This window comes from Motacilla alba, chromosome 19 (assembly GCF_015832195.1).
Source record: "Motacilla alba alba isolate MOTALB_02 chromosome 19, Motacilla_alba_V1.0_pri, whole genome shotgun sequence".
NCBI lineage: Eukaryota > Metazoa > Chordata > Aves > Passeriformes > Motacillidae > Motacilla > Motacilla alba.
Window position 1 is genome coordinate 313,355 of NC_052034.1, and position 26,245 is coordinate 339,599.

Consider the following 26,245-nt stretch of genomic DNA (forward strand, 5'->3'; position numbering starts at 1 on the left):
CGTGTTGAGCTCATTCATAAAAACCTGGTACCTGGGGGAAAGAGAACTCTTTGGCAAAGTCTTCCTCGGTGTGACTAGTAAAGCACGCCCTGCCCTTGAGGCAGGTGCAGGATTGGCCAGTGAGTTTCAGTGGGTACAACATCCAGAGGACCATTCGGGTCCCCACCAGTGTAACTCTGCACTCAGACAGTCCCCACACACCTGAAAGCAGGAGGAGAGACGTCAGGTCACCCCCAGCCAGCCAGTCCCTCCAACACATGCCAGCTGGTAGCTAGAGCCCGTGGTCCAAGGGCAGAGCTATGGCTACAGCAGGCCTGGGCTAAACAGGACAAAGCCCAAGGGGCAACAGCAGGGGCAGGAACAGCCAAGCCCAGCAGGGAGCCCCAGCACAGTCCCCACACCTTCATTCCAGCCCGGGAGTGGGGTACAGGGGACCCTGTAGCCACGGCTCAGCTCAGGTGAGCAGACATTAGTGCTGCCCATCCAGGGCCTGCGGGTTGGCTTTCTCCAGCTGTTCTGCTGTGATGATCTACCTAACACCCCAGGGAGACGAAAATACCTCAAACCAGCAAGTGACACAGGAACTCCCCAGGAACGCCACTGTTCAGTCCTTAGTGCATCACTGACATCCTGCTGTCCATGGCCCCAGCTGTCCAAGGCAAAGTCCCAATGCCAGCAGCACTGAAAAATGGGGTACAAGCCCTGCAGTCCACAGCTGATGGCAGACAAAAAGCTCCATCCTCAGTCAGCTCTCTCTGATTTTTCATGCTTATAGATTAGGGGGTGGGGGAATATTTTACAATCACGATTCCAAATAATCATTTCTTCATTCATTTTAGTCTGGTACAAAATCACAAATTGAACCAAGAAAAAGAAAGAAACAAAAAAACCCTCAGCCTGCAGCAGTGCCCATGTTGCTTCCACCCTGAAACAGAGGTACTCACACCGTGAGGTTCGGGTGCATATTTCCGACTATTTTTAACACCAAAGTTGCCAGAGCAGCAGAGTCCTGGAGGAGAAAACTCCCTGCCCGGGGCAGCCCGCACAGATGAGCGCGGGGTCAGCCTCTGAGGCCGAGAGCAGCTCCCGAGCACAGCGGGGGGAGCGCTGCCCGCGGAGCAGATGCCAGCTCGCAGAGCCCGCGGACAGGCCATTTCCTCCGGCACAAAGTTGAGCACCAAGCACAGCCCATGGCTCCGGCAATGAAAGATGAAACCGTTCGTCAGCTGTTCCCGCCGCAGACAAAGCTGCGGAGCCGAGTTACAGCAGACCCGCACGGGAGCCCGAGGGGGCCCTGGGGAGCGCGCCGCCCCTCCCGGGCGAGCCGGGCTCACCGGGCCCGGCCGGGCTCACCGGGCCCCGCACACACACGCACGGACCGAGCGGCCACGGCTGCTCCGCTGCGCGGCTCCCGGCGCCCCGCACAGCGCGGGCGGGTCGCGGCTAGCCCGGCGCCGGCTGTCCGGCCCCCGGCACCGCTCGGCGCGCACCGCGAGCGGCTCACGATCATCCCGGCGCCTGTTCTCCAGCTCCCGGTACCGCCGCCGGCACCCCCCGCCCCGTAATTCCACCCGCCGCCGGCCCCGCGTCCCCCCGCAGCCCCCGGGCTCTGCCCGGCTCCCCCGGCGTCACCTTCTCTCGCTGCTCTGCCGGGAGCGGTGCAGCAGCCCGATCAGCACCACGGCCGCCCGCACCCCCGCGCGCCGGGACCGCGTCCTGCCGCCCGCCCGGGACATCGCCGCTGCCGCCGCCGCCGACCGAGCCCGGCACCGGCGGGGGCGGCGGCGCGTCCACGGCCGCGACCGCCCCCGCCCCGCGCCGCCCCGCGCGCGCCCCGCGCCGCCGGTAACGAGCGCGGGGCCGGTGGCGAGCGCGGGGCCGGTGGCGAGCGCGGGGCCGGTACCGGAGCCCCGCGGCGGCCCCGGAGCGGCGGCAGCGCTGCCCCTGCCCTCCCGCAGGCCGGGGGCCGTGGGTGTGTCCGCAGACCCCCGGACACCCCCGGGCCGCTCCGCGGCGGGCGGGGCTCTGGGCACGTCACGGGCACGGGGAGCGGACCGCCGGCGGCACAGCCCCCGCTCACCCGGCACCGAGGCTGCCCCGGCTGTCCCGGCAGCCGCAGCCCGGGCTCCTCACGGGGCGAAGTGCCAGCGCAGCCCCCTCAGCCCCCGCACAGGGAGGACTCGCTCCCCCCACAGCCGGGCTCCTCTCCGCAGCAAACCCCGCAGGAGCTCTCGGCTGGCCCCAGCCTGGCCCTGCCAGCCCTCTGCCGGGCCGAGCATCCCTCCCTTGAGCCCAGGCTGCAGCAGCAGGACAGCACGGGGCCTCGAGCCTCTCCCGCACACCGGGAGCTGACACACAGCTCCCTCCAGGAAATGAATTCTTTTTTTTTATTAAGTAAACTGTAAATTATCTACTTCTCACTTCAGCACCTTTCCCTGGAAGTCCTCGTTGCCATGGTGATAAAACACCCAGGTCCCTCTGCCCCCCTTATCTCACCTCCCTCCTCTTCCAGTTTGATTTTCACAGGAATTAGACACAGGACGAGCTACAGCACTTTGAGCTACTTCCTAGTCTAAGGGATGGAAGCACCATCCCTGCTGCCAGCACCATCCCCCCAGCACAGGACAGACACAGGCTCCTGCCCAAACCTGCTGGCTCTCTGTGTCCCTGCAGCCACCAGGAACAGCCGAAACAATCCTCCTGCAGCTGCTCCAGCCCACTGCCCTGGCTGGGTCTAAGCAGCCTGCCCTTAGAGCAGGGAGGGCAGAGCCTCTGGCAGTGGCACACGGTGCAGGGCCCCTGGGGCAGCTCCAAGTGCCACAGCCAGGTCAGGGTTTTGGGGGGGCCCCTGCCACAAACAGGAATCTACTGGGGGGCACACACAGGCTGCAGGCAAGCGCATCCATTCCAGCAGGACCTGAGCAACTCCTGGGGAAAGACAGCAAGAAAGGGCCCTGCTCCCCAGCCGCAGAGCAAGAGCCCAGCACAGAACAGGAGCTGCCTGGAAACCCCCAGCTGGGGCAGTCAATCATTAACAGGGCATGGGGCTCCCCTGGCAAAGCCTGTAATAAATGTGTTTGCTCAGGAGAAACAGCTTGCAGAGGCCACAGACCACATCTGGCAGGGAACAGCCGCTCCTGCTGCCTCGGCCTGCCTGTCACACTGCTGCTTCAGCCGCCTCCCCGCCTGTCACCCTCTTGTCCACCACCCTTAAGGAGATCAACAGAGCCTCAGTGCTGGCCTTCTCTATCTCAGTGTTTCAGCAGAATCTCTAATCAGCTGGATTCCTTAAATGCAACAACAACAAAACCCCTGTCATTGCCATAATCTCTTTCTGTATCCTACTGTAAGTCAGATAAAAACAGGTGTGATGTTATTTTTGTCAACACACCACACGAATTCACCCCAGATGAACCAGACAGCGTTTCAGCGTCACCACAGCACCCATCCCGATCTACACCGTGCACAGGGAGCACTCCAGAGAGCCAAGACCCAAACTGAAATGCAAGATCAGTGCTTTTGTGTTTCACCAGACCTCGAGGTCCCTGGGGAGACTGAGGCAGCAGCAATTCCAGCAGACAAGTGTTGAGGTACCCCTTTTCCCACAGGAAAAAGTCCAACTCATTCTTCAACAATTGCAAAATGCATTTCTGTCTCCTCAGAACCACATCAGATGATGCCAAACTCTGAGTGGTGCTGAGAGAACATAAGTGGGTAAGAGGAATGAATCTTGCTAAAGATGCTACCTGCACTGCCAAGCCTTTCAATAAAGTTGTTGATGGATCAACAGATCTCTTCCTGCAGAAAATACCTGTCGGCTTTCCTTCAGGCTGAAGCTAGCAGTCTGACAAATTCCTCAGGCACAGGAAAAAAAAAGATTAGATCCTATTTCTGTGCCAAATTACACCAATTCTCAAATTAATTTCCAATTAATGGAGGGGGAGTGGGTTAATTTTAAATCTTTTAGCTCTCACATTAAACAGGCAGATTTGAATTTCATTGAGTCTTCCTCTCTGGAGACATTTTCCACATCTCTCCTCTCCTTTCCCAGACAAGGTAAGTATTAATCTCCCCTTGGTTTATGCTGAAGTGGCTTTGTATTGATTTTTAAAGATGTTAAATTCTCTCCTATTTGGAAATAGACAGACACTTTGAGCAGAAACTCAGGTTCCCTCTCCACGCAAACACGGCCCAGCCACAGTGGAATAATGGCATCTGGACTCACTGCAGCTGATCTGCAATTTACAGCCTGAGGGCAAGACAGTAGATGGTGAGGGGCTGAGGTGGGCTGGGGGCTGTGGGCTCCTAGGAGGGCTGGATGCCCACACGGCAAAAGGAACCTGGACCTCCTTCCCCACAGGACATCACCTCTGGCTGAGCCAGGCCCTGCAGAACCTGCCCAGTATTTCTCAGGTTCTGCCACCTGGGAGCTGCTCCAGCGTGGACCAGGGCAGGATGACAGGGGTACCTAGCAAGGCACACAAGGTGGCAGGGCTGGTGCATCGGGAAGCTCCTGCCCTGCCTGCCCTCCCCATGCCTCACCCCCTCCAGCTCCATCCAGCCTGTTCCCACAGTGGTGCCACCAAAGCATCCATCACCTCCCTGAATGCTTCAACAGGAATGCCCTGCCAGGGCCAGCACCCCCAGAAGCTCTCCAGATATCCCAAAGGACATCTAAGACAGAACGCTGCAGTTCCAGACATTCCAAGTCTCCATCCTTCCTTTAAAACATCAGTATCAGCCTGTCAGTGACTACACTACCTCCAGGGTAAGCAGTTGCCCGTTTCATGAAGAAATAGATATCCCTTGAAAAATGCCCTGACGTTTTTGCTCCAGACAAAGCAGTTTGGCAGTGAACTGGGAAGCCTGAGGGGCTGGAGGGAGCACATGACAGGTCAGGACAATTACACACTGTGATTAACACATCACCTGGCAGCCATCTGGACACTCTGCTCAGAAAGGAGGACCTGGAAACGCCAGACTGGGACAAGATTGAGCCTTTATCCCCAGGAGTACTGAATCTGCCTCGAATAAATGACACTATTAATATTATTATGAAGCCATTAATTTATGTAATAACTTTGGCTTTTGTATAGATGCTGCTGTGAGATGAAACCCCCCATGGGTGAGCAGCCCATCAGTCTGCCTCAGCCACCTGCAGAGGAGCCAGCCAGTGCTCACACCTGAGCTGCAGCCACAGCTGAGCCCAGCTCTGGTGACTCAGGGCTTCTCTGGCCAGAGCCGCGGCGCTGCCTCATCAGACAGCGCAGGACATGTCCCTGTCACCCTCCGTGCCTCCCTGGCCAGGAGATATTTCGGGTTCCCTCGCTCACGAGGGACAGTGCCAGAAATACAGAGCTATGCCAGGCATCAGCCACAGCGGGTGGGGCACGGCCAGCCCATCCTGCCTGAGCCGCAGGGGCTGAGGGAGCCCAGAGATCTGCCCAGGGCCCCTCCCCACCACCCCGGGACCCTTCTCCACCCTCTCAGAGCCCCTCTGGGCCCTGCCTGGCAGCACACCCTGTGTTCAGCAGGGCACCTGCCCTGCCCAGCCCGGGAGCTGAGAGGGGGCGGCTGCGCCAGCACCATGGACTGGGAGCCAGCGAGGAACAAAAGGAGACAATGCAACACGGCCCAGACCCAAAAATAGTAACTGCTTCCCTGCAAAGGAGCAGTCACATCCCCATCTCCCTGGCACGGCAGAAACGGATTTGGGAGCTTGCAAACGAGGGAGAAAGCGATTACAGAGTTTCAATTGGTGCTGCAGGAGGAGGATAAGAGGGCATCCACTTCTACAGAAGTATCACAAGAAAGAGAGCTTTAGATTACACTACATCCAGCCCCAAGTAATCTGATTAGAAATTTATTTTATGGCTCCAGTTAGAAAGACATGAAGGAAATCCCAGGAAAGCACAGAGCCAGCTCTTCCATGCAGGCAGTGAGAGACAGGCACAGGGAGCCCATCTCCCCAGAAATGGTGTGAGGCGGGAGTGACGCGCCCAGCCACCCCGGCACCACACCAATGCTGAGACTGCGTCGAGGTGTGCCGCGGCGTGGGGCAGCCCCAGCCCCCAGCTGCCACCCCACACGTTGGCAAGGCCCAGCACAGCAGTGCCCCAGCCCTGGCGGTCCCTGGGCCCCAGCACTGTGGCTCCTGCACAGAGCAGCAGAGCTGAAGCGCAAGGAAGGAGAAATTTACCTGCTGAGCTCAAGGAGGAGCACACAGGGATGGGCTGCCCTGTCCAGAGCCCATCCCTGTGACAAGTGCAGTCCAGCACTGACCTTCTGCCTGGGCTGTGGCCCAGGAGTGTCCATCTCCCCAGCACAACTTCCAGCCCTCCCAAGCAACAGGCAGAAGAGTGGCCACAGCCACAACAAAAGAACAAAAATAAAAGAACTCTCCCTGCAGAAAGCAGCTGAGGTCAGGGGGGTCGTGTCACCTCCCCTGGGCAGAGGGGATGCTGAGGAGCACAGCTCAGGAAGCTGCTGGCAGCAGCCCCTCCCTGTGCAGCCCAGGCTGCCCCTGCTCGAGGGTCTCCAGAGCAGCCCATGAAGGGGCTCCTGGCTGCAGCGTGTGCAGGTGCCACTGAGCACCGTGTGTGACAGGCACGCTCAACCAGACCAGCTCCAGAGGGGAGCTCCAGAGCCACAGCCACACCAAGAACTTTAAGAAAGCCACCAAAGAGCAGTGACCCAAGAGCAATCAGTGACAGGAGCCTGGAACACTGACCATGCCATCAACACACCAATGCATGAGTGGGTGGTTTTCCAAAACCCATTTATCAAGGAACAAAGCAAGCTATGGGTACAAGGAGTCTCTTGTACACCTCTCCCATCCATTGTGTGCCACTGGCCACGAGCCAAACACTATTCTGTAATTGAGGCAGCCCTGAAGTGAGCCACCCTTGGGCTCTTGCTGCTCAGCAGCCTGGCTGCGTGGTGGCAATGGGGGGCAGCATCAGCCACAGCAGGGCTGACACAGAACGAGGTAGTCATGGCCACGACGGCAGCACAATTACATGGAAATTGTATTCCTGATAATTTGGGATATTTCTCCCTGTGAACGCAGGCCTCCTGAAGAGATGAGCTCCAAGATTTCAGCATCCAATTAAATTAGATCAAATCAGCAGAGGAAATTAGTCTTTACAGCAAGAGCAGATCCTCTGAATTTTACTGGCAAATGAGTGAGCTAAATGTCACCATTGATCATTAACATCACTAATAAAGCCAGATTTGGGAGGCACAGCCACTAACGTGTGCCACTCACCCAACGCTTCCAGCACCCCCAGCACCCTGCTCAGCCCCATGCAGAGCAAAGAGCACCCCTGGAGCCTTCATGCCAACCAGTCACCACGGGAGTCCTGCTGGGGAGCTCGGGATTAGGCCCAAACTTTAGCCTCAGCGGAGCAATGCCCTTCCCGAGGGTGCTGCCAGGGGTGTGGAGGAGGAGGTGGGCACGAGGGGGTCATGGGGCAGGTCCCAGTGCCCCGGGGGTGGCAGCAGGAGCAGCAGCAGCAGCTGGGCCCCAGCCACTCTTCTGGAGATGACACCATCTCAGTTACCCGCCTCCCTTGTTTGATGTGAAAGCATTAAAAGACATATAATTTGCAGAGCTAAAACACAGGTATTATCTCTGACACATCCGTACTACAGGGAACGTTCTGAAGTCAATCACATCCAGGGGCTTCTGCTGCTCAACAGATTTTTCCTTGCCTCTTGCTCCAAATAAGAAAAGATGGAAAATGAAGCAGTTTTTAGCTGCAGACTCACCATCTTCCTCTTCAAATCACCTCACACTGTGCAACCTCACCAATGATTGGGAACAAGAGACCCAGATCAGCTTGTCAGGGCTTTAGAATGTGGACTCTGCGTTCCAAACTGGAAAGGATTAACACTATATTGTTGTAGGAGAAAGGAGCTGTCGTGGTCCCTGGTGTGACACCAGTGACATTTGAGAGGAACGAGAGAGGACGGTGCCTGAAAGGACTGACCTTTGAGACTTCACAGAGACTCAGAACACAGCTCTGACCTATTCAAGTACCTGTCAAGCCTCTACACGTCCCTTCTGGGGGGGAGCCTGAGATGAGCCGTGTTTCCACAGCAGGCTTTGGAAGACGTGAGCTCCTTGGGTACGGTATGGGTCACCGAGAGCATCACGAGCCCCAGTGACAATAAACCAGCCGAGATGGAGAGGGCCATGCCCAGGAGGAACCGTGGCTGGGCAGTGCCACTGGGTGCCAGTGGCCGCCCATCCCTGCCAGAGCAGGAGGCCAGGCCCTGCCAACTGGCAGGAAAAGCGACAGCCGGCGGGAGCGGTGCAGTAATTAACAAAATTATCATCAGGAACAAACCACGGGCTTTGGCAGAATGCCGGCACTGCCACGCCGGCACTGCCTACCCTGCCCTGGGCTCCTTGGCTAGGCAGACACGGGGCTGCTCACGGTCCCCAAATCAGGGCACCTGTCCACGGCCGAGGGGAGGCCAGCGGGAGCACGGCCGGGGCCGAGGGGAGGCCAGCAGCCACCCCGCGTGGGGCAGGAGCCCCTGCACACCCTGCCTGGGTGACCTCTGTGACTGCTGCAGACAGGGAGTGAACCCAGCGCAGATGGGGCCGCAATCACCGCAGCCACCATGGCTCCCTCCACCCTTCTCGACAATATTTGCTCTCAGAAGGTGGCTGCTCTCCCAGCAACCACCCTCCGGCTGCAAACAGCTCCCAGCCTGACAGGCTATAAATATGGCAGGAGGAAAAACCAGCACAGTTTATTAGTTCTGAGACAGAGCTAAAAATAGACCCATGTGGGGCTGCTCGGTCCTCTGGGCAGATGTAATTGTGGATAATCTAGCTTTAAATATGGGAAGGCTGTCTGACAGCAACAACAACATTTTAGCATATGGACGGGGCGGCACTCGCGCCACCCCCAGCGTCACGGGGAGCAGCATCTGCACCGCCGGATCCCAGCCCACCTCTTCTGCTCCCCGGCTGGGCTTCCTGCAGGAACCAACCCTCACACGAACCCAAATGTCTCAGCAGGCCACCAAGAGGAAAGCACAGAGTCTAATACCAAGGGGGAGCATCAGTGGAGCTGTGCCAGTGCCCATTCCCGCGGCCTGAAATTTTATATAGCTCAGGCTTACCAGATTAAATGGCTGGGACACTCCAAGTCCTCAGAGCTGACAGCACCTTCCTCCTCCTGTGAAAGCTTCCTCTGTCCCAGGCAGGCTGTGAGACGTGCTGGGAGGATGCTATGTGGGTGCAGGGTTGGGTGTGGGCAGGCAGCCAGGGCGATAACTGCCCTTCCACGAAGAGGGAAGCGCTCCCGCCTGCCTGCCAGAGATAGCAGGGAGACGTTGGGACTGGCTGGATTTTGTAAATCTCCCACCAGCCCCTGGGCTGACGGGGAAGGACAGACCATGCCACCATCCTGGCAGGCAGCTCAAGCAGCTGAGGGCGAGCAGGGCCCGTGGCAGCAGCAGAGCCCTGTCACCATCCCTGGGCACACACCTGCAGCTCCCTGGCACTGCAAGGCGCTTCATCCCAGCAGGAACCCAGCCAAAGACCTGCTGCCAACACAAGGGCTCGTTTTGCCCGGCATGCCATGCCCAGCCATGGCTCTCTGAGCTGTGCACTCTGCTGGGTGCACAGCCAGCACCCACCCAGCATTGACCCACGGGGAGAGACAGCCTGGCCCCATTCTGCCCTCCAGCTCAGCACTGGCTTTAACTGAGTTTAAAGTTTTCTGCAAGGCCAGAGCATTCTTTGCACCCTGGCCCTGCACACTCAGTCCTTCCCCCAGCACACAGGCAGGAGGGGTCACTGCCAGGCTCCAGAGCTGGGATGGCCATGCAGGGCATGCTGCTGGTGGGGGTCACTGTTGGGGTTTGCACTGGGCTGGCTCCACGCCCATAGCAATGGAGAGCAGCAGTTCCAAAGACACGGAGATGGGAAGCCTCCCTGCGTGCTGCAGCTGGCTGCTTTGCAGTAGTTTTGACAGCGTTTCATTGCATGTGCTTCTCTGGCTAAATATAATTGCAAAACATACATTTACATGCAATTATCCATTTATGAAGTGCTAATAAGTCAAAGGAATTTACTTAGATGCAATCTGCTCGCCAGACCTTGTCCTCACAGGACCCAAGCACAAACATCCAAGATCAGTGCAGTAGTCAGTGCAGCCAACGCCAAGATGCTAAATCATTCCCACATCTTCCCATTAACTCAGCTCCAGCCCATCAAATATTAAAGAGCCTCAAGCCTGGACACAGCTCTTTTTAAGAAGGTTGAGCAAATCTTTCATCCCTTCCCACCTTCATCCTCCTGCTCCCATCAGCAGAGGAGCATCACATGCTCTTTCATGTGAGTTCTGACTGCACACACACTGACTCCCAGTAATTGCTGTGCATGGCTCCTCCATTCCACAGAGACACGATTATTTTGGTGCTATTTCTGCTTTATAAGGCTAAAAGAAGAGGTGACTCTGCCTGAAGGTGGGGCTTTTTTACTGACTTTTTTGTTTCACACTCTGTGGTTTCTCAGTACACCCCATCAGCTCCAACGAGCAAACACCCAGAGCACAAAGGCTGAGGAGCTGCCAGCAGGCACAGGGCTGGAGTCCCCCCGTGGGACATCACCCCACCAGTTTGCTCCACAGAGCAGGAGGAAGGGCCCCACGAGTCCCCATCCCGCTTTTCCACCTCCAGCATCCCCAGTACAAGGATTTTACAAGGCCAAGGGGGCTCGAGGGTCTCTGCCTGCCTTCCTGGGGACTCCTGCACTTGCCGGGCTGCTGTGAGGGGCAAGCAAACCCACCTGGCTGGCTCACCTGGCCAGAACTGCTCCTTGACATGCAAAGATGCTCTGCAGGCTGATGTTTTCCTCCAGGGTGACCTTCCCACCAGGGAAGCAGCTTAGCTGCCATCTGGCTCAGGCCTTCCCTTCCCGGCAGCACAACCTGACCTCAAACACCCCACGTGTGACCAGGACTGCATGGAGCTGTGCCCCCAGGAGTGCCAAGGGGACCCCAGGAGCCTGGAGACACTTGCAGCTCCCTACAGAGACTGCATGTGACACAAGAGAACACCAGGCCAAGGCTGGGGAGCTGCTTCTGGGCACGATTCCCCTTTTGCCAGCCCAGGGGATTCAGCAGCTCCAAGCGCTTTCGCCTGAAGTGGGTGAGGAATAAAAAAATGTAACAGAAAAGTAGGGATCACAGAGGAATTGGTCCAAACCAAATCCAGGCTCTGCAAAGGCCAAATCCCATTGACTGCCCAGGGGTCTCAGTTTCCACCCCACAGCTCCCTGGGGCCAGCCCCAGTCCCAGCAGCTCTCAACAGCCCCAGCACCCGAGCAGAGCAGCGCCAGCGCCTGCTTCCACCCCGGGGGACGTGCACCCCCAAAAGCAGTCACAGAGTATCCCCAAGCCCTCTCCCAGACTCTGCATCCCCCAGAGAGCGCCTTTGGGCAGGAGCATATGTCAGCCCCCCAGAGCAGCCAGAGGCTCAGCTTCCTCCTGCCGCAGGACAGGGGGCTCCAGAGCCAGGGCTGGCCCCCAGGGCACTCAAACTCCAGAGGTGGCACAGGGCACGGCAGCTCCTGGCTGGGCTCTCAGGTTGCTGTGCCCGGCAGGCACGGGCATGGCACGGCTCCCTGGGGCAGAGCCAGACCCAGAGCTCCCCGGCTGCCTCACAGAGGCTCTGTGGCTGCTTGGCAGCAGCTGCCCGGGAATGCCCGAGCCCTGGACAACACCTTCCCTGCCCACCTGCAGCCCTGGCACCTTTTCCTGTCACCAGAGGGGTCAGCTGGGCCCTGCCTGTGCTGCCAGGGCTCCTCACCATCACCTCTCGACACTGCCCCTCCGCAGCGCCTGCTCGCTCTCCAGTCCCTCAGACACATCCACGGTTACCATAGGAACGAACGAAACCGAACTGAAGAAGAAAACCGAGCGGCAGGCAGAGGGAAAACTGCTTTGATGCCCCAGTGCCACCCGCGGGGTGAGTTTATCCCGACCCTGTGCGGGCAGTTTGTCCCGGGGAGGACAGGCAGGGCTTGCCCTGCATCCCTCACCCTCCTCTGCCGGGGCCACTCCAGCCCCCGTGTGCTGGGGCCTCCCCGGCCTCTGCAGCAGGGCTGATGCCTGCACGAGGCTCCCTGAGCTCCGATTTTCGGTAATAACCTACATGGGAAAGAAAACTTCCAATGCCGGGTGCCTCTGTGCCACGGGTTAAACCAGGACACTCCGACAGAGGCTGCAGCAACAACAGGAGGGCGCTAAAACCCCAAAAGTCTGGGTTAATAATATTTTTATAATTTTAAAAGCTTTTACAAGTACGAAACGTGGCTCTGGCTGAGCCCCAATTGCAGAACCACTTAATGAAGCAGCCTACCCACAGCCCAGCAGCACCACGGGGCTGTGGGAAGCATTAGTGCAAACAGCAGTGGATGTTCATCAAAAGCTCCAAGGAAACTCCCTCCTCTGGCCAGGGCAGGAAAGGCAGAGAGAGAGAGAGAAGCGTGGCCCCAGAGCCTCACCCTGCCCAGGCAGGAGCACGGCAGCGTGCCCACAGCACTGGCACAGCGTTCCAAGCTGCCTGGCACGGCGCAGAGAGGCGGCTACAGGGGGGTTCTGCTGCAGAACTGCTGCAACACCTTCGAAAAAAATCAGGGCACAGTGTGCAGCACAAAGAGCAGCTCAGTCCTTCTCAGCTTCACGGAAAAAGGAAAGTCTGCGGAGAATTCCCGCCACTCCCCAAAGTGGTAGGCATTGATTTAAAGTTCTCATTAGTTCAGCACAACCCGAGCAAGGAGCGTGGTGCCAGCGATTCTGCCGTGCCATTACAACGGGCACGCGGCTGGCTCAGGCAGCAGCTCCCCCAGGCCTTCCGGATACTTTTCCATTAATGAATAATTTGCACAATGATTATAGAGGGAAACCGCATGAGCCATCACCCCATGCATTGCCTGGAGCCCGGGGGAGGCTTGGCCAGAGCATTTCTGCATCAGCACAGGGTGCAGCTGATAGCACTGGAGCTGCACGTGGGCTCACAAGGGGGAACCCCGACCCGGGGTTCCAGGAATCCAGGACCCAGAATCCAGGAGAGGGGAGGGTGCACTACAGTGGGAGGGAAGGGATCAGTACCCAGGATGTGCAGCCAGGAGCACAAAGCTGGTGGGAACAGGAGGCAGGTCCCAGACAGCCACGAGTGCTGCGGGAGCGGAGAGCATCGGTGCCACCACTCCCAGACTTTCTGCACCTTCTCTTCCCTATCAGCTGAGGGCATATCCCAGCAGGGATGGTGACCTCACACAACTGACTCCATCACAGCACAGAACCTGGCCCAGCAACCGCCTTGCCAGAGCTGCACAACCCACACCACCCAGCAGTGTCCAGCAAGTGCCAAATCCAAGATGGACCCACCAAGCAACACTGCCAGCCCACAGACCCTCCTGGACCCCAGTAGCATCTCCACCCCCTCCCCAGCAGTGCCCAGAGCCCCTCAGCAGCACAGGAGAGGAGCTGGGTCACCAGCACTCACTGTTCCACTGACACCACCTCTCCAGACTGAAAAACAAAATACAAAACCTCCAGACTTCACTGGATTTCCACCCAGAAGCTCCGTGCCAGCCTGACCTGCTGATTCCCACCCCCATGACCCCCGAGGCAGAGCTGGTGCCCCGTGGGCTGCCCCGTGCACACCTCAGCCCACTGATCTCACAGCGAGCGTGTCACCGTGCTGGCTGCAGTCTCCCAGTGCCTGATTCACTCCAGGCTCCCAGGAGAACAGACTGCGGGACACGCACGAGCGCGTGTCCCGGAGTGGGCGGACATGGCTGGACTCCACTGCACCAGCTGGAGCCCAGCTCCCAGGAAAGCATCCTCCACACACGGAGCCAGCTCCCAGCCCCACGCAGCCCGCGGGAAATCACAGGGAAGAGCCAGGTACTCACTTGATCTTCAGGCTGGCCAGCATTGTCTTGTCGATCCTGAGGAGAGAGCAGAGGAGGGTGTTACTGCAGGCACGGGGCTCCAGATGTAGCTGGGAGGGGGCTGGGTACGGGGGGCTGCTGCCAAACACGACCTCAGCACATCCTTTGGAGGTGCCAGCTCCGGCTGACACGACGCTCGCCACAGAAAGATTTCATTGGAAAACAAAATCAGCCAAAAGATAAACCAAGATTTAACCCAAAATGAAGCCTGGCAGAAAGCGAGAAAAGATCCCCCCAGTTCTTTCCTGGTGCAGAACTGCTGCCTCCCAGGCTGGAATGCCAGAGGTGAGCTGGGAAGCAGAGGAGGGCATCGCCTGTGCCCCAGCTCTCTGCAAAGCACAGCTGCCACAAACCACATTTTACAGATCGTGGGCCTGTGGCAGCCCTGACGGGCTGGGAAGATCCCCCAAACCCCACGTATTGCAACCCAGCCCCAGGCAGACAAAACACAGAGCAGCCCCATCGCTCCCAGCCCTAGCTGGCTCATGTGGGAGCAGGAGCCCCTTCACTCATTTCCCTGGCACTGGTAATGAGTGCTCATCTCCTCAGAATCATTGTGGTTACAGTCATATTAATATTAATTAATGCAAATTATAGTAATGTCTCAAAATGCAAAATAACGTCTTTTGGCAGTCACTGAAAATGCTCTGTTATCTGCCGCATTGAATCAATTCCACGTCTCAAAAAAAGACCAAACAGCAAAGTAACACCCCCAACACCCTCTTGTTTTGTACTGTGATCGCAGAGAACACAGCGTGGCCACAGAAATACAGCTTCCCCCCACTTGCAGCTCTACCCTGTCCCCCCCAGGCTGGGCTGTGCTGTCGGGAGGGGGCTGCACCCACGGGTGGCACAGGGGGCCGGGTGCTTGGCACTCTGTGCCCAGGCTGAGCCCGGCAGGCACTCGGGCACAGGAGCCACTGCCCTTCCCAGGGTCCCTCACTGGCAGAAACCTCACCCTCCCAAAACCCCATGGCCACGGGAGCTCATTCCAGGCATTTCCCCAAGCATCAGCTTCCATGCTCTGCTCTGGAGAGCCAGCGTGCTGCTGCTCCTAAAAATAGATCTAGGGCACCTGCTATTGTGACTGAATACCTCACAGTCCTGCCCAGACCTTGTTGATCATTAAATCACGTTGAACAACGGAGCATGCTGGGGAGCAGAGCTGTTTCCAGACAATGGCAGAGGCACAGCAGCCCAGGGACAGCGGGTGGCTGGGACAGCTCCCATGGGACTGTCCCCGAGTGAGGGCTGCCCCAGTGGCTCCATCCGGAGCCACGGGAAGAAAAAACAGTTGTTGTTATTTGGCCTCTTAGAGTGAGAAGGGGAGAAAAAGAAACAACAACAACCGAAAAAAAAAACCCAAACCCCACACAGGAAATAACTCCCATGTTTGGGAAACCGCAGTTGCAGGGCGGCTGTGAGAGCCGTTTGTCTGCCCTGCCCTGCCCTGCTCCAGAGGCGGCAAAATGAAACTGCCCGCGCCCCACGGCCCGGGGGCTCCGCGGGCAGCGCAGCTCCGGGGCAGCTCAGGGCGGCTTCGCCCACCGTGTGCATCCCCGCAGCCACGCTGGGACACCGCTCCTGTCCCCAGGACCAGCGCACTGCTCCGGGACCTCGCTGGCAGCAGATGCGGCTGGCGGGCAGTTTTAAAAAGGGCAATTTCCAGCTCAGCAGAGGCTGGAAATAGCGAGTGCAGCCGCAGCAGGAGGCGCTGGGTGTGCCCAGGCACCGCACAGGAAGGGCGGGTCGGCCGGCACCGTGAGAAGCGGCCGGTGCAGGTACGGGGCTGTGTCCCGGCTCTCCAGCGCACGCCCGGGGATGGGCTCCCGGGCAGCGCCCAGGGCTTGCCCCGCGGGACCCGGGGAGCAGCCACCCACCCCTGGGGAGCAGCGCCCACCCACAGCTCCTGGAGGATGGGGCTCCCCCGCCGCTCCCACCCTGCACACACTGCCGTGGTGCCTAAAGGAAAGCCCTGTTCCCCCAGCCCCCACCGCAACGGTGGCACAGCCCCCGAGAGCCAGTGCAGCCCCCCGAGAGCTCCCTCAGCCCCCCGAGAGCCAGTGCAGCCCCCCAAGAGCCAGTGCAGCCCCTCAAGAGCTCCCTCAGCCCCCGAGAGCCAGTGCAGCCCCCCGAGAGCCAGTGCAGCCCCCCGAGAGCCAGTACAGCCCCCCGAGAGCCAGTGCAGCCCCCCGAGAGCTCCCTCAGCCCCCCAGAGCCAGTGCAGCCCCCCGAGAGCCAGTGCAGCCCCCCGAGAGCCAGTGCAGCCCCCCGAGAGCTCCCTCAGCCCCCCTCCAGCTGGCAGAGCCCGTTTTCCTCAGTGACTCTCTGGCTCGTGATTTTCTTTCCCCTGCAACTGCCAAAGCACAGCAAGAAAAAGAATCCAGAGCAGAGCGCAGCTGGCCCTGGGTGCCCCGCCAAGGAGGGTCACGGCTCTGCTCCGCCGCGGAGCTCCTGGGATGCCCCCGGGCAGCCAGGGCCCCAGAGCCGCGTGGGGCAGCGCTGTCCAAGAGCTGCGACTTGGCCACCGCAAACTGAGCCCACAGATCACAAAACTTATTTGCACAGAAGTCTATCCAAGTGCTCCCTTCCCCTGTGTAAGTGAAGAAAACCCAGCGCGGCCAAGGCAGCTCTTGGCTGCAGCGAGGCGTGCGCTCCATCCCAGGGGACCCTGCCGACAGCCTTGGCGCTCCCGCTGCCCTCCCGCTGCCCTCGCAGCCACTCAGCATTTCCCCCAGCCGGTCTCGGGCAGCTCCGAGTGCACGGCACCACGCTCCCCTCAAAGCCCGCGGCTCTCGCTGTCCAGTCCAGCCCCTGCGGAACGGGGAGGGTGCAGAGCAGCCTTTTGCCCCGAACACAACCACTACACATGGGAACAGGCATAAAACACCTCGCAGAGGAGACCTGCAGCGAGGGCAGAGGGAGAACCGCGTCGTTTCCTTCAGCTGTTTCCCTACAGATGAACCCCTCTCAGAGGGAAGAGACAGGAGCAACGGTCCCGCTGAGCTCGGGGCGCAGGCAGCAGCTCTGCTGAGGACAGACCAGGAAGGGATGACTCCTGGAGGTGCCAGGAACCTGCCCTGGACCAGGAGGGAGCTTGCTGCACACCCCACGGTGGCTGCAAGCATCGCTGTCTGAGTGCGGGAGGAGCGGGCAGCGGGGAGAGCAGCGAGAGGAAGGCGCGGGGGCAGACACCCCCGCAGGGGACGCGCCGCAGGAGCCCCCGCCAGCCCCGGTGCGCGCCCATCGCCCGCGGAGCGCCCGGGGCGCCGCTCAGGGGCTGGGGCTGGGCCAGGCTTGCTGCGGGCACGGGGCGGGAAGGTCCTTCCCCACGGCCGCACACCCGGGCGGGCCCGGGCCGGGGAAGGGCTCTGCCCGTGATTCCCGCTGCTCGGGAGGGAGGGAAGCGGCTCGCACGGCTCCCAGCGCGGCGAGGGAGGGAGCGAGGAAGGGGAAGGCACCCACCAGCCGTAGCCGCCGAAGGAGACGCTGCGCTTCCTCTGGAACATGCTGGTGGCTCGGTGCTGCCCCGCGGGGACAGCGGGGACGGGACAGCGGGGACGGGACAGCGGCAGCCGTGCGGGGACCGCGCTGCGCGGGGCGGGGGGACCCCAGCACGCCGCGGCCAGCCGCCCCGGCGCAGCAGCGCATGCACACGCACGCACACAAGCACCACAAAAAAAAAGTCATTTCCTTTTCTTCTCGTGGCCACAGGCTTTTCGCAACCTCACGCTGCAAATATCGTATTTCTCCTAATGGCAGGACCACCGGCAGCGCCGCCCGGCAGCGGGGCTGAGCCACGGACACCGTGTCACCCACAAACATCGCGCCCCGCGGCTGCCCCAGCCACTACGGCCCGATCCAGAGGTCACTGGTGGCAGCGAGCTGGTCTGCCTCTTCCTCTCTGTCCCCGAAATGGCAGCGCTGCAGTCACAGCACCGGCTGGCTCCCTGGAGGGGGAACCTCCACCCACCCCTCCGGTGCCCCTCAGGGGACATCCCACCACAGGCATCAAACCTCAGCAAGCAAAACCCCATCACTTCATCTCACATGGCAAACAGATCCCACCATCCCAGAGCCCAGCAAGGCACCTCCCACTAGTCCCCATGCAGCTGCCTGTGGCACAGGTTTTCCATCCTCTGGTTCCCTGGCAGCTCTGTAAGGCTGAAGTGGCATCTGCGGCCTGACCACCACCCAAACACCCCTGTCCTTTAACAGCCAGGCTTCAGAAATCCCACGGAAATGGAAATGCTGACATCTAGCTGGGTATGAGCTCCCATCCATCACAAATCCCCAGAAAACAGATGGTGCTCCCTGCACCACGCTTTGGGCATTGTAGGGCACAGCAGAGCCGTGGGGAGGGGAGCCCAGTTGCAGGGGTGGGCACGGTGCCCAAAGGCTGAATGTGGTGCCCAGGTGTCCTCACACCTTTCACCTCCCCAAACCAACCACCAGCACCCACCTGCACCCACTCAGAGCTACACCAGGGGATCCCCAGCACTGCAGCTCAAAGGCCAGAAGGAGCCTCTGACTGCCACGGTCCAACCAGATCACTCACCTCCTAGCCCAGTGATCCAAGCCAGCGCCTGGAGTGGACTCACAGCATCCCCCTGCCCTGGCACTCCATGCAGTGCTGGCTCCTGGGTCAGAGGCAGCTCTAGCCCAGCGTTCTCATACGAGCACCCAAAAGCTTTAAATTGAGAGGCACTTGGATTCTGTCTGATGTGTGAAAAAAGGGGTGGGGGGAGAGAGGGTATAGGGAGCTGGAGAGAGAAATCACTCAGCTCCAGGGAAAAAACTTGGACTGAAATCCAGCTATTTCAACTCCTACTTTCTGCCCACAGCCTTAAAGGGATGAAACGATGGAAATTCTTTTAATTTTAGAGCTCTTAAGGACATTATTAAAAAAAATGCTGCAGGCTTTGAAGCCATAATTCAGGTGCTACAAAATATCTGGAGCAGTCATTTGCTTGGAACACGTTCGTTCCTGGCCTGCATGATCTGTGTCAAAGCTCTGCACCACCAGCAGCGTGACGTTATCCTCCTGCTTCATCTTCCCCCAGGTCATGTCTTCCTTACACTGCTCCCAGTGGATTTCTGCCCAGCTCTACCGAGCTGCTCACAATTAAAATGTCTGAAAACAAAAGCTTTGGGTGTAGCCAGGCTGTGCCACACACTGGAACGAGACCCAGTGTGGCTCCAGCACGGCCCTGCGTGCAGAGGCGTGGGACACGGAGGGACAGCGGCTGTGGGAAGCACTGACCTTGGCTGGGACCACGCCAGGAACAGCTTGGACAGCCCCAGAGACACGGCCAGCTTTAGACCTTTCCCCTTTTCCCCCTGCAGCACCTTTGCCCTGGCAGTTCCATCTCCTGCCTCTTGTTCTGCTGCTTCGGCCCCGCGGGAGCTCGCGGCTGCCGGAGGTGACGCAGGAAGGGTGACAGGGACACGCAGAGCAGGGCAGGACCTGGCTCCCCTTGCCGGGAGCTCACCTCAGTCAGCAGGTGACAATCACTGCTGCAGCTCCTCCTCACGTCACGCTAAAGCACAGGTAACCCCCGTGCCTGCCCCAGGGTTTCAGAGCACACCAGGGCAGGACCCTGGCGCGGCCACAGGGAAGCATCTCCGTTCCTGCTCTCCAGGAGGGTGTGGGGCAGCCCCTGCAAAGCCCACCTCGCCCCGCTCCAGCACCTGGGGATACCCATGGCTGGCAGTGGTGGACGTGGAGCTCTTCCTGCTCCCCATCCCCGCACAACTGGCAGCCCCCCCAGGGCCACACCAGCTACCACAGATCCAGGCTCAAGCTGCATTTGAACCAGGCAAAGGTTAAAAATACACCAGGGACCAGCCTCAGCTCCCCCAAGGCCACCAGCCTCCCCCGCGCCCGGGTACCACAGCACTGCCTGCCCAGCACCATCTCACCCGCAGGGGCGTGCCTCCAGAAATAGTCTCTGCAATGACATTTTCTCACTTCCCCTCTTCCCCCCGAAGTATTTCACACAGGCTCAAAAACAACAAGGAGAAAACCTTCCTACTTTCAGAGCAGGCACAGGCAAATCATAACCGAGCAGCCAAAATTAGGGAACAAAAACCTGGGGGAGAACGACTCCTCAGTACCATCTGCACCAGTCTAAATTAACATCTCCCAGGGGCCTCTGCCAGAACCAGGATCCCATTGCTCCACCCCAACCTGGTGAGCAGCCCCTGCCCACTGGGAACACTGCCACACTGCTGGTGACACCTCAGAGCAGGATTGTGCCCAGCAAGGGCAGCATAATTCTTCCCTTTCTTACTGGGATTGCATCTTTAGTGCTTTAATATTGCCTGCAGCACTCTGAGGGCATTCAGCTTCCTATAATGAGTCTAAAGAAGGTTGTGGGCACCCAGAAATATTAGATTTTGTCCTGACAGGAAGAACATGCCGTGCACATTATCAGCTTGACCTACAGAGCAAAGGAAAACAGTGTCCAAATTACCTCTGACTCAGTTCATGGAATATTTAAACACTATTTTCTCCCCTTTATGGTACTGCTGAAGAGAAAAGAGAAACTCGATGTCTTAAATGCAGCTTCTCACAAACCCCAGCTTGCTCTCGGGGGTGGCTCGTCACTGTTCAACAGCTCCAGACCAGAAGGACTGAGAGGCTCCTTCGGCCACCACGCTGGGGAGGGGAGGCTGGTGTCACCCAAGAGGACAGACTGAGGACAGGAAAGCCAGAGCCCTTCCTGAGCCCAAGGCCATGCACAGCTCGGGCTGCAAACCGTGCTTGAGAAACCACTGATGGCTCTTGGACTCATCCCTGTGTCCAAAGGGATCTGACCGCTCCTGCTCACTAATGTGGAAATGGCTGGAAAACAGATCCTGGAGGCAGCCACCATGCCACCTGCAAAGCATCACTTCTCAGGCACGGACGGATACTTACACCAGGTATGGCAGCACCAGCTTTCCCAGCAGCCCAGGAAGCACCCAGCACAGAGGAGAGAAACCCAGGAACCCAAAAGGTGCTGGCTGACAACCTGGCCCCCGTGCTGGCCGGGTGCCTGTGACCCCCAAAGCCCCACTGGCCTCCCCCACCATCACATGAACCAGCTCTTTGCCCCAGAGGGACACAGATCATGTCTCATCACAGCCCTGTATGCAGGAACTCATCACACAGGCTCCCAGGCTCACTGAATTCTTCTCAGCCCACTGAATGTAATGTACAGTCTTGTTTGTTTTCTCAAGGCCACCCATTTTAGAGTCCTGCCTTGCTAGCAAGGGCATGAAATTCCTCTCTCATGAAAAGGCATGAAAAGGCTCTCTCTAGGAAAAGCCTGTTCAAGCACACAGATTTTCTGTGCCTGTTTTCTCCAGCTCTCCCAACCACCCCCTTCCCATGCCAGAGCAGCCTGAGGGAGGCTGCTCCAGGGAAGCAGCAGAGGCTCGCGTCCTCATGCAGCCTGCCTCCCCAGCCCCCAGCAGGAAGGCTGCCCTGTGCATCCACACAGCGCCCGCACGGGCACAGGATGCTCCGGAGACAGGGCGGGCGCCGCTGCCCCCCGCGCTCCCCTCTGCCTGGGGCACCCCTGCTGCAGCCAGACGAGCAGCTGCCGCCAGCAGCAGGGCCCTGGGCGCTGTCTCCATGGCTACCTGCACAGCCAGGCACATCTCCCCGCTCCTGCACGGGCGCAGGCAGAGCAGGGGCTGCGCTGGGGCAAACCTCCACAAAAACCTGCTCCCGGCAGCAGGCTGGCACCGGCAGCTGCGCCAGGAACTGGAGAGTGTTTGGCCCAATTCACACAACAAACACGGAGCAGGGGGGTGGCTGCAGCCAGTGAAGGAATTGTGGAGAGACAGAAAAAGAACAGCTTAAACTGAAAACCAGGGCTGGGAAAACGTGGGGGCGGGATGAAAGCATGGGAATGAGACAGACCTGAACATGCTTTGGCTGGAAATTAGGAGGTTTCTTATTTTCAATACAATCAATCTCTGGAACAGTTTCCTAATAATGGAAATAAAGGAATCAAAAATACCCCAAGCCTCTCATCAAGACTCAGAACATTTAAGATGTTACACAAGATGGTAAAGTCTAGTGTCCCTGTCCATAGGAGGGGGATGGAGCTGGGTGACCTTTACAGTCCCCTCAGCCCAAACCGTTCTGTGCTCCCGGGATGCCCGCAGCAGTGGGGCCCTGGGCTCGCTGGCCCAGCATGTGCCTGGCACCTTCCCCTGCAAGGGCTGCTCCTCTCAGACACCCCTGCCCTGCACCCCGGCCTCAGCAGCTCACGGGGCATCGGTGCCTGCCCGAGGCTGAGCTGCACTGGCACAAGGGCAGACCTCAGCTCAGGCACCCTGGACATTGCAAACGAGCCACATGGGGCTTGGACTTGAGCTTTTCCAAATCCTGCTACTTCTTGCCAACATCACCTGTATTTTTCAACCATTTTGGGTTGGCTTTTCAAGAGCCCAGCTGAAGCCAAATCACAGTCAAGGAACAGTCCTTCTGGCATCCAGCTTGGAGGCAGATGTTAACTCCAAGCAAGGATTCATCTACCCCCACAAAACTGCAAAACTGTCTGTGGAGAATGAGCTGTTTTTAGCTCCTGGAAAAAATGTCTCTCCTCCTGTTGCTGCTGAAGTCCTGTTCCTGTTTCCACAGCAGCAGCAGCCACCAACCACCAGAGTGCCTGACCAGGTACACGACAGGCAGCAGCAGCAGCAGAGGGCCTCTCTGAGCAGCCCCAGGACCCTGCTGCCACGCAGATATGCCTAGGGATGAAGGGAAGGAAGGATGATAAAACAAACAAGCAAGGAAAAAGGCGTTTTGCTGCTGTGGTTATCGTCTCTAGTGGGAGGAACCGGCAGCAGAGGGAGAATGCAGTATCTGTGAAACCTGGCGTGTGCAAGCGCGAGCCAGCTGCCTGCAATCACAGCGCAAGTTGGATCTGAATTTAAACTCTTTGGCACGATTCCAGCCTTCAATAAATCGTGCCTTGTGGACAGATATTTTGTCCCTTCTGCTGCTAAGACAACAAGCAGTCTTAAATGAAACAGCAGAGCCTAGAGCGTGCAGAAGGGAGCCCAACCTGGCAGGATCCATCTCACAGCCTGCATTTGCCAGGGATGCAAACAACATCTCACCCAGCCCTCACAGGCTCTGTGCAGCTCCACGCCAGGCACATCGCTGCTCTGCCTGTGGGAATGAGCAGGATGAAGGGAGACGCTCGGCCTGGTGAGCAGACATTGCACTGCTTTCCTGTCAGGGATGGGCTGCAGCCTCGCTCGGGGGCAGCGGTGGGGAGGATCGCCGCAGCAGACTGGCGTGGGGCACGCAGGAAGGCTCAGACGTCCCCTTTCTGTGCAAACACCTGGGGCTCCCAGCCAGGAGGTGCCCGGGGGAGGCAGGACAAAGCCCCTCGCACGCCACCGGACCCCACCACCCCGACCCCCGGGGACAGCAGGCAGAGCCCCACACGGACTGCTGGAAATCGCCTCCTCGAATGGTCAATGTTTCAAGAGCGGTGCTGGCAGCCACTTCACCGTCCTCCCGCACATGGGTCCCGGTCCACCGTCCCCTGGAGCGTCCAGCCCCCGGCTCCCGGCCCCAAGCCCCTGCCCTGGCACCGCGGCCCCGAACGCGGGGCTGCCCCGCCGGGAGCGCGTACCTACCGCCGAGGATGGAGCCGCGCCCGCCGCCCCGCGCCGCGCCCGCCGCTGCCCGCCTGCGGATCCCGCCGCGGTGGCGGAGCCGGCCCCCGCGGGGCGGTGCGGGGCGGTGCGGGGCGGGGCAGAGCGCTGCGGGGCGGTGCGGGGCGGTGCGGAGCAGAGCGGGGCGGTGCGGGGCAGAGCGGGGCAGAGCGGGGCGGTGCGCGTTCCCTGCCCGCCGCCGCGGCCCCGGGATCCCACAGGCTGCGGGGGCAGAGCCGAGTCCCGCCGCCCTGCCCGGCCCGCAGGCGGCAACACGGCCCTGCCGTGGCTGTCTCCCTTCCCTTCCCTTCCCACCGAGCAGCAGCCGCAGCAGGCGGCCCGGCCCGCAGCATCCCTGCGCCCAAGCGGCGCCCGCAGGGTCCCTGTGCCCCAGCGGCGCCCGGCCCGCAGCATCCCTGTGCCCCAGGCAGAGCCTGAGCAGTGCCCGCAGGGTCCCTGTGCCCCAGCGGTGCCCGAGCAGTGCCCGCACTGTCCCTGTGCCCCAGGCAGAGCCCGAGAAGTGCCCGCACTGTCCCTGTGCCCCAGCGGTGCCCGCACTGTCCCTGTGCCCCAGCGGCGCCCGCACTGGCCCTGTGCCCCGGCCGGAGTTCACACTTGGGCTGCCTTGGGACACAAACATTTCACTCCAATGACTCAGATACAGACACGGCTCATGACTGGTCGCTGGTGTCCTACAGACGCTCCAGACGGCTCCAGGTAGCTTCCTAGGGGAAACTTGCAGGTAACTTTTCCTCTGGGAAGTCAAACGAATCCAGGGAAATTAACCCCCTCGGGAAATCAAATGAATCTAGTGAAATTAACCCCAACAGCACTTAACATAAATTATAAATGATGTTACACGCGTTTCAGTTGCACGTGCCAAATGAAACATGCACATCAGGCGCGAGGCTAACACAACCTCTGAAAGCAATTTGCAAAAATTAGTTAAAATCAATAAACAGCACAGTCATTCCAGTTTCTGGAAAGCCTCTCCAGCGGCGGGCAGAGGAATTCCCATCGCGGGAAGCAGATGGCAGCAGTAAGCGTGCATGCCGTGGCTCCTGCCGGGAACAGCTGGCACCTCCCTCAAGCCCCTGGAAGTCTCTCCCAGGTGTGAATGTCACCTCCTTCCACCCCCACCCTGCTTGCCCTGCCTGAGGAGTACCCACAGCCCCTCCTGTCCCGGGAAATCCAAGTCTTTTAGGCACCTCCTTCCTCTGCAGCCACCCTCCCACTGTTGTTCTCATCCTTGCAATTCCAGGCAGATCAATACTGCAGGGCTTTAAGGGCTCTTGGAGCAAAACTGCTGCTGAAACAGAGAGGGAAGAGCTTTTAGTGCCACAGCCACTCAGGGACTCAGCATGTTCCAGAGCTCTTTGAGGGCCAGAGAGCAGATGTTGCTCTGTGTGCCTGTGCTTTTATGCTAATGGTGTTTTGTCATCAAACACGGGATGGGAACTGACAGCAATGCATATGCATCAGCAGGGAGAGCCATGGCACAGGCCTGGGATGTGGCTCCCAAGGGGAGAGTTTAAGCACCAACCTAATTCAGGGGATCAGAACAGATATTTCCCAACGACCACTGGTGGCTGGGGGAAACACAGCCCCTGGCTCCCATCTGTTTTGAAGTAAACCTCAAGTGCTGCCCACATAAAGCAGATCCTCAACCAAAACCATGGGGGCGATCACAAGAAAAGTTTGGGCAGGCAGGTGATAATTTGTCCTTTCCACTTCTTTAAACCAAACAGCTCTAGCGTGGTGCCGGCAGCTCCTGCTGCAACCGCAGCGCCTGGGACTGCATTTCCAAGCAAAGCCCAAGATGCTGGTGTCCCACGGGGCTCCCAGACAGGCTGGGGCTCGGAAGGCCCGTGTCAAAACCACAAGGGCTTGTGCAAGAGCAAGCAGCAGGGCGTGTGGCAGTGCTCCCCACGTCCCCCTCACCTGCTGGGGGAGCCCAGGTCGGCCCGGCTGACGATGCGGTGCTGCTGGGGCGAGTGGAGCCACTGGAAAGCCGTCAGCGTCCTCTCCTCGATGCGGAAGCGGCCTTCCCGCACGTACCTAAAAATAACACCCGGGGAGACTGAAATATTCATCAGCGCTGGATGGAGGCAGGGAGCAGCACGCAGGCTGGCTCGGCACCTCCGCGCTCCTCAGGGGCAGCAGAAAATCCCTGCACAGCCCATCCGCCTGCAGCCCTGTGCCACCCCACCCCTCACTGCCCCCCAGCCGCGTCTGGGACAGGGCATCCCTTGAGACTGACCCCCAGGGAGGGGTCCTGCACCCTCCTGGGGTGTCTGTGGGGCTGCTGCCAGCAGCACCCCCCTACAGCCCCGGGGGACAGAGCCCCCAGCCCACTCAGGGCCCTCAGACCAGACCCACAGGCCCCCGTGACCGCCTTGTGCAGGAAAGCAAAGCACAAACATTCCCAAAGCAGCACAGGACGTTGCCCTGTAAAGCCCCCAGGTACAGCACCCTCTGCTCAGCACCCTCGTCTTGGGGTACAGCCTGCCCCCAGCACACACCCACCCCCCAGGCCAGCCCTGTCCCCAGGCTGTCACTGGCTCCAAGGCCTTTCCAGCATCACTCAAATGCCAG

At 59.4% G+C, this 26,245-nt stretch overlaps 1 protein-coding gene across 20 annotated transcripts in view; it reads right to left on the reverse strand.

Annotated features, from left to right (window-relative positions):
- RAP1GAP2 (RAP1 GTPase activating protein 2) overlaps window positions 1–26,245 on the reverse strand; it is a 54,964-nt gene that overhangs the window by 24,241 nt on the left and 4,478 nt on the right. For 5 of the 20 annotated variants that reach the window (XM_038158348.1, XM_038158346.1, XM_038158361.1 and 2 more), the window contains exons 2-3: window positions 25,592–25,708; window positions 13,946–13,981 (exon numbers count right to left, since the gene is read on the reverse strand). In XM_038158348.1, coding sequence (XP_038014276.1) covers window positions 13,946–13,981; window positions 25,592–25,708 — 153 coding nt within the window. Of the gene's footprint in view, window positions 1–559; window positions 1,553–1,632; window positions 1,806–9,138; window positions 9,432–13,945; window positions 13,982–17,449; window positions 17,617–18,542; window positions 18,642–23,628; window positions 23,725–25,591; window positions 25,709–26,245 lie in introns of those variants that run through there. The other 15 variants (XM_038158349.1, XM_038158347.1, XM_038158342.1 and 12 more) reach the window with 12 other exon arrangements.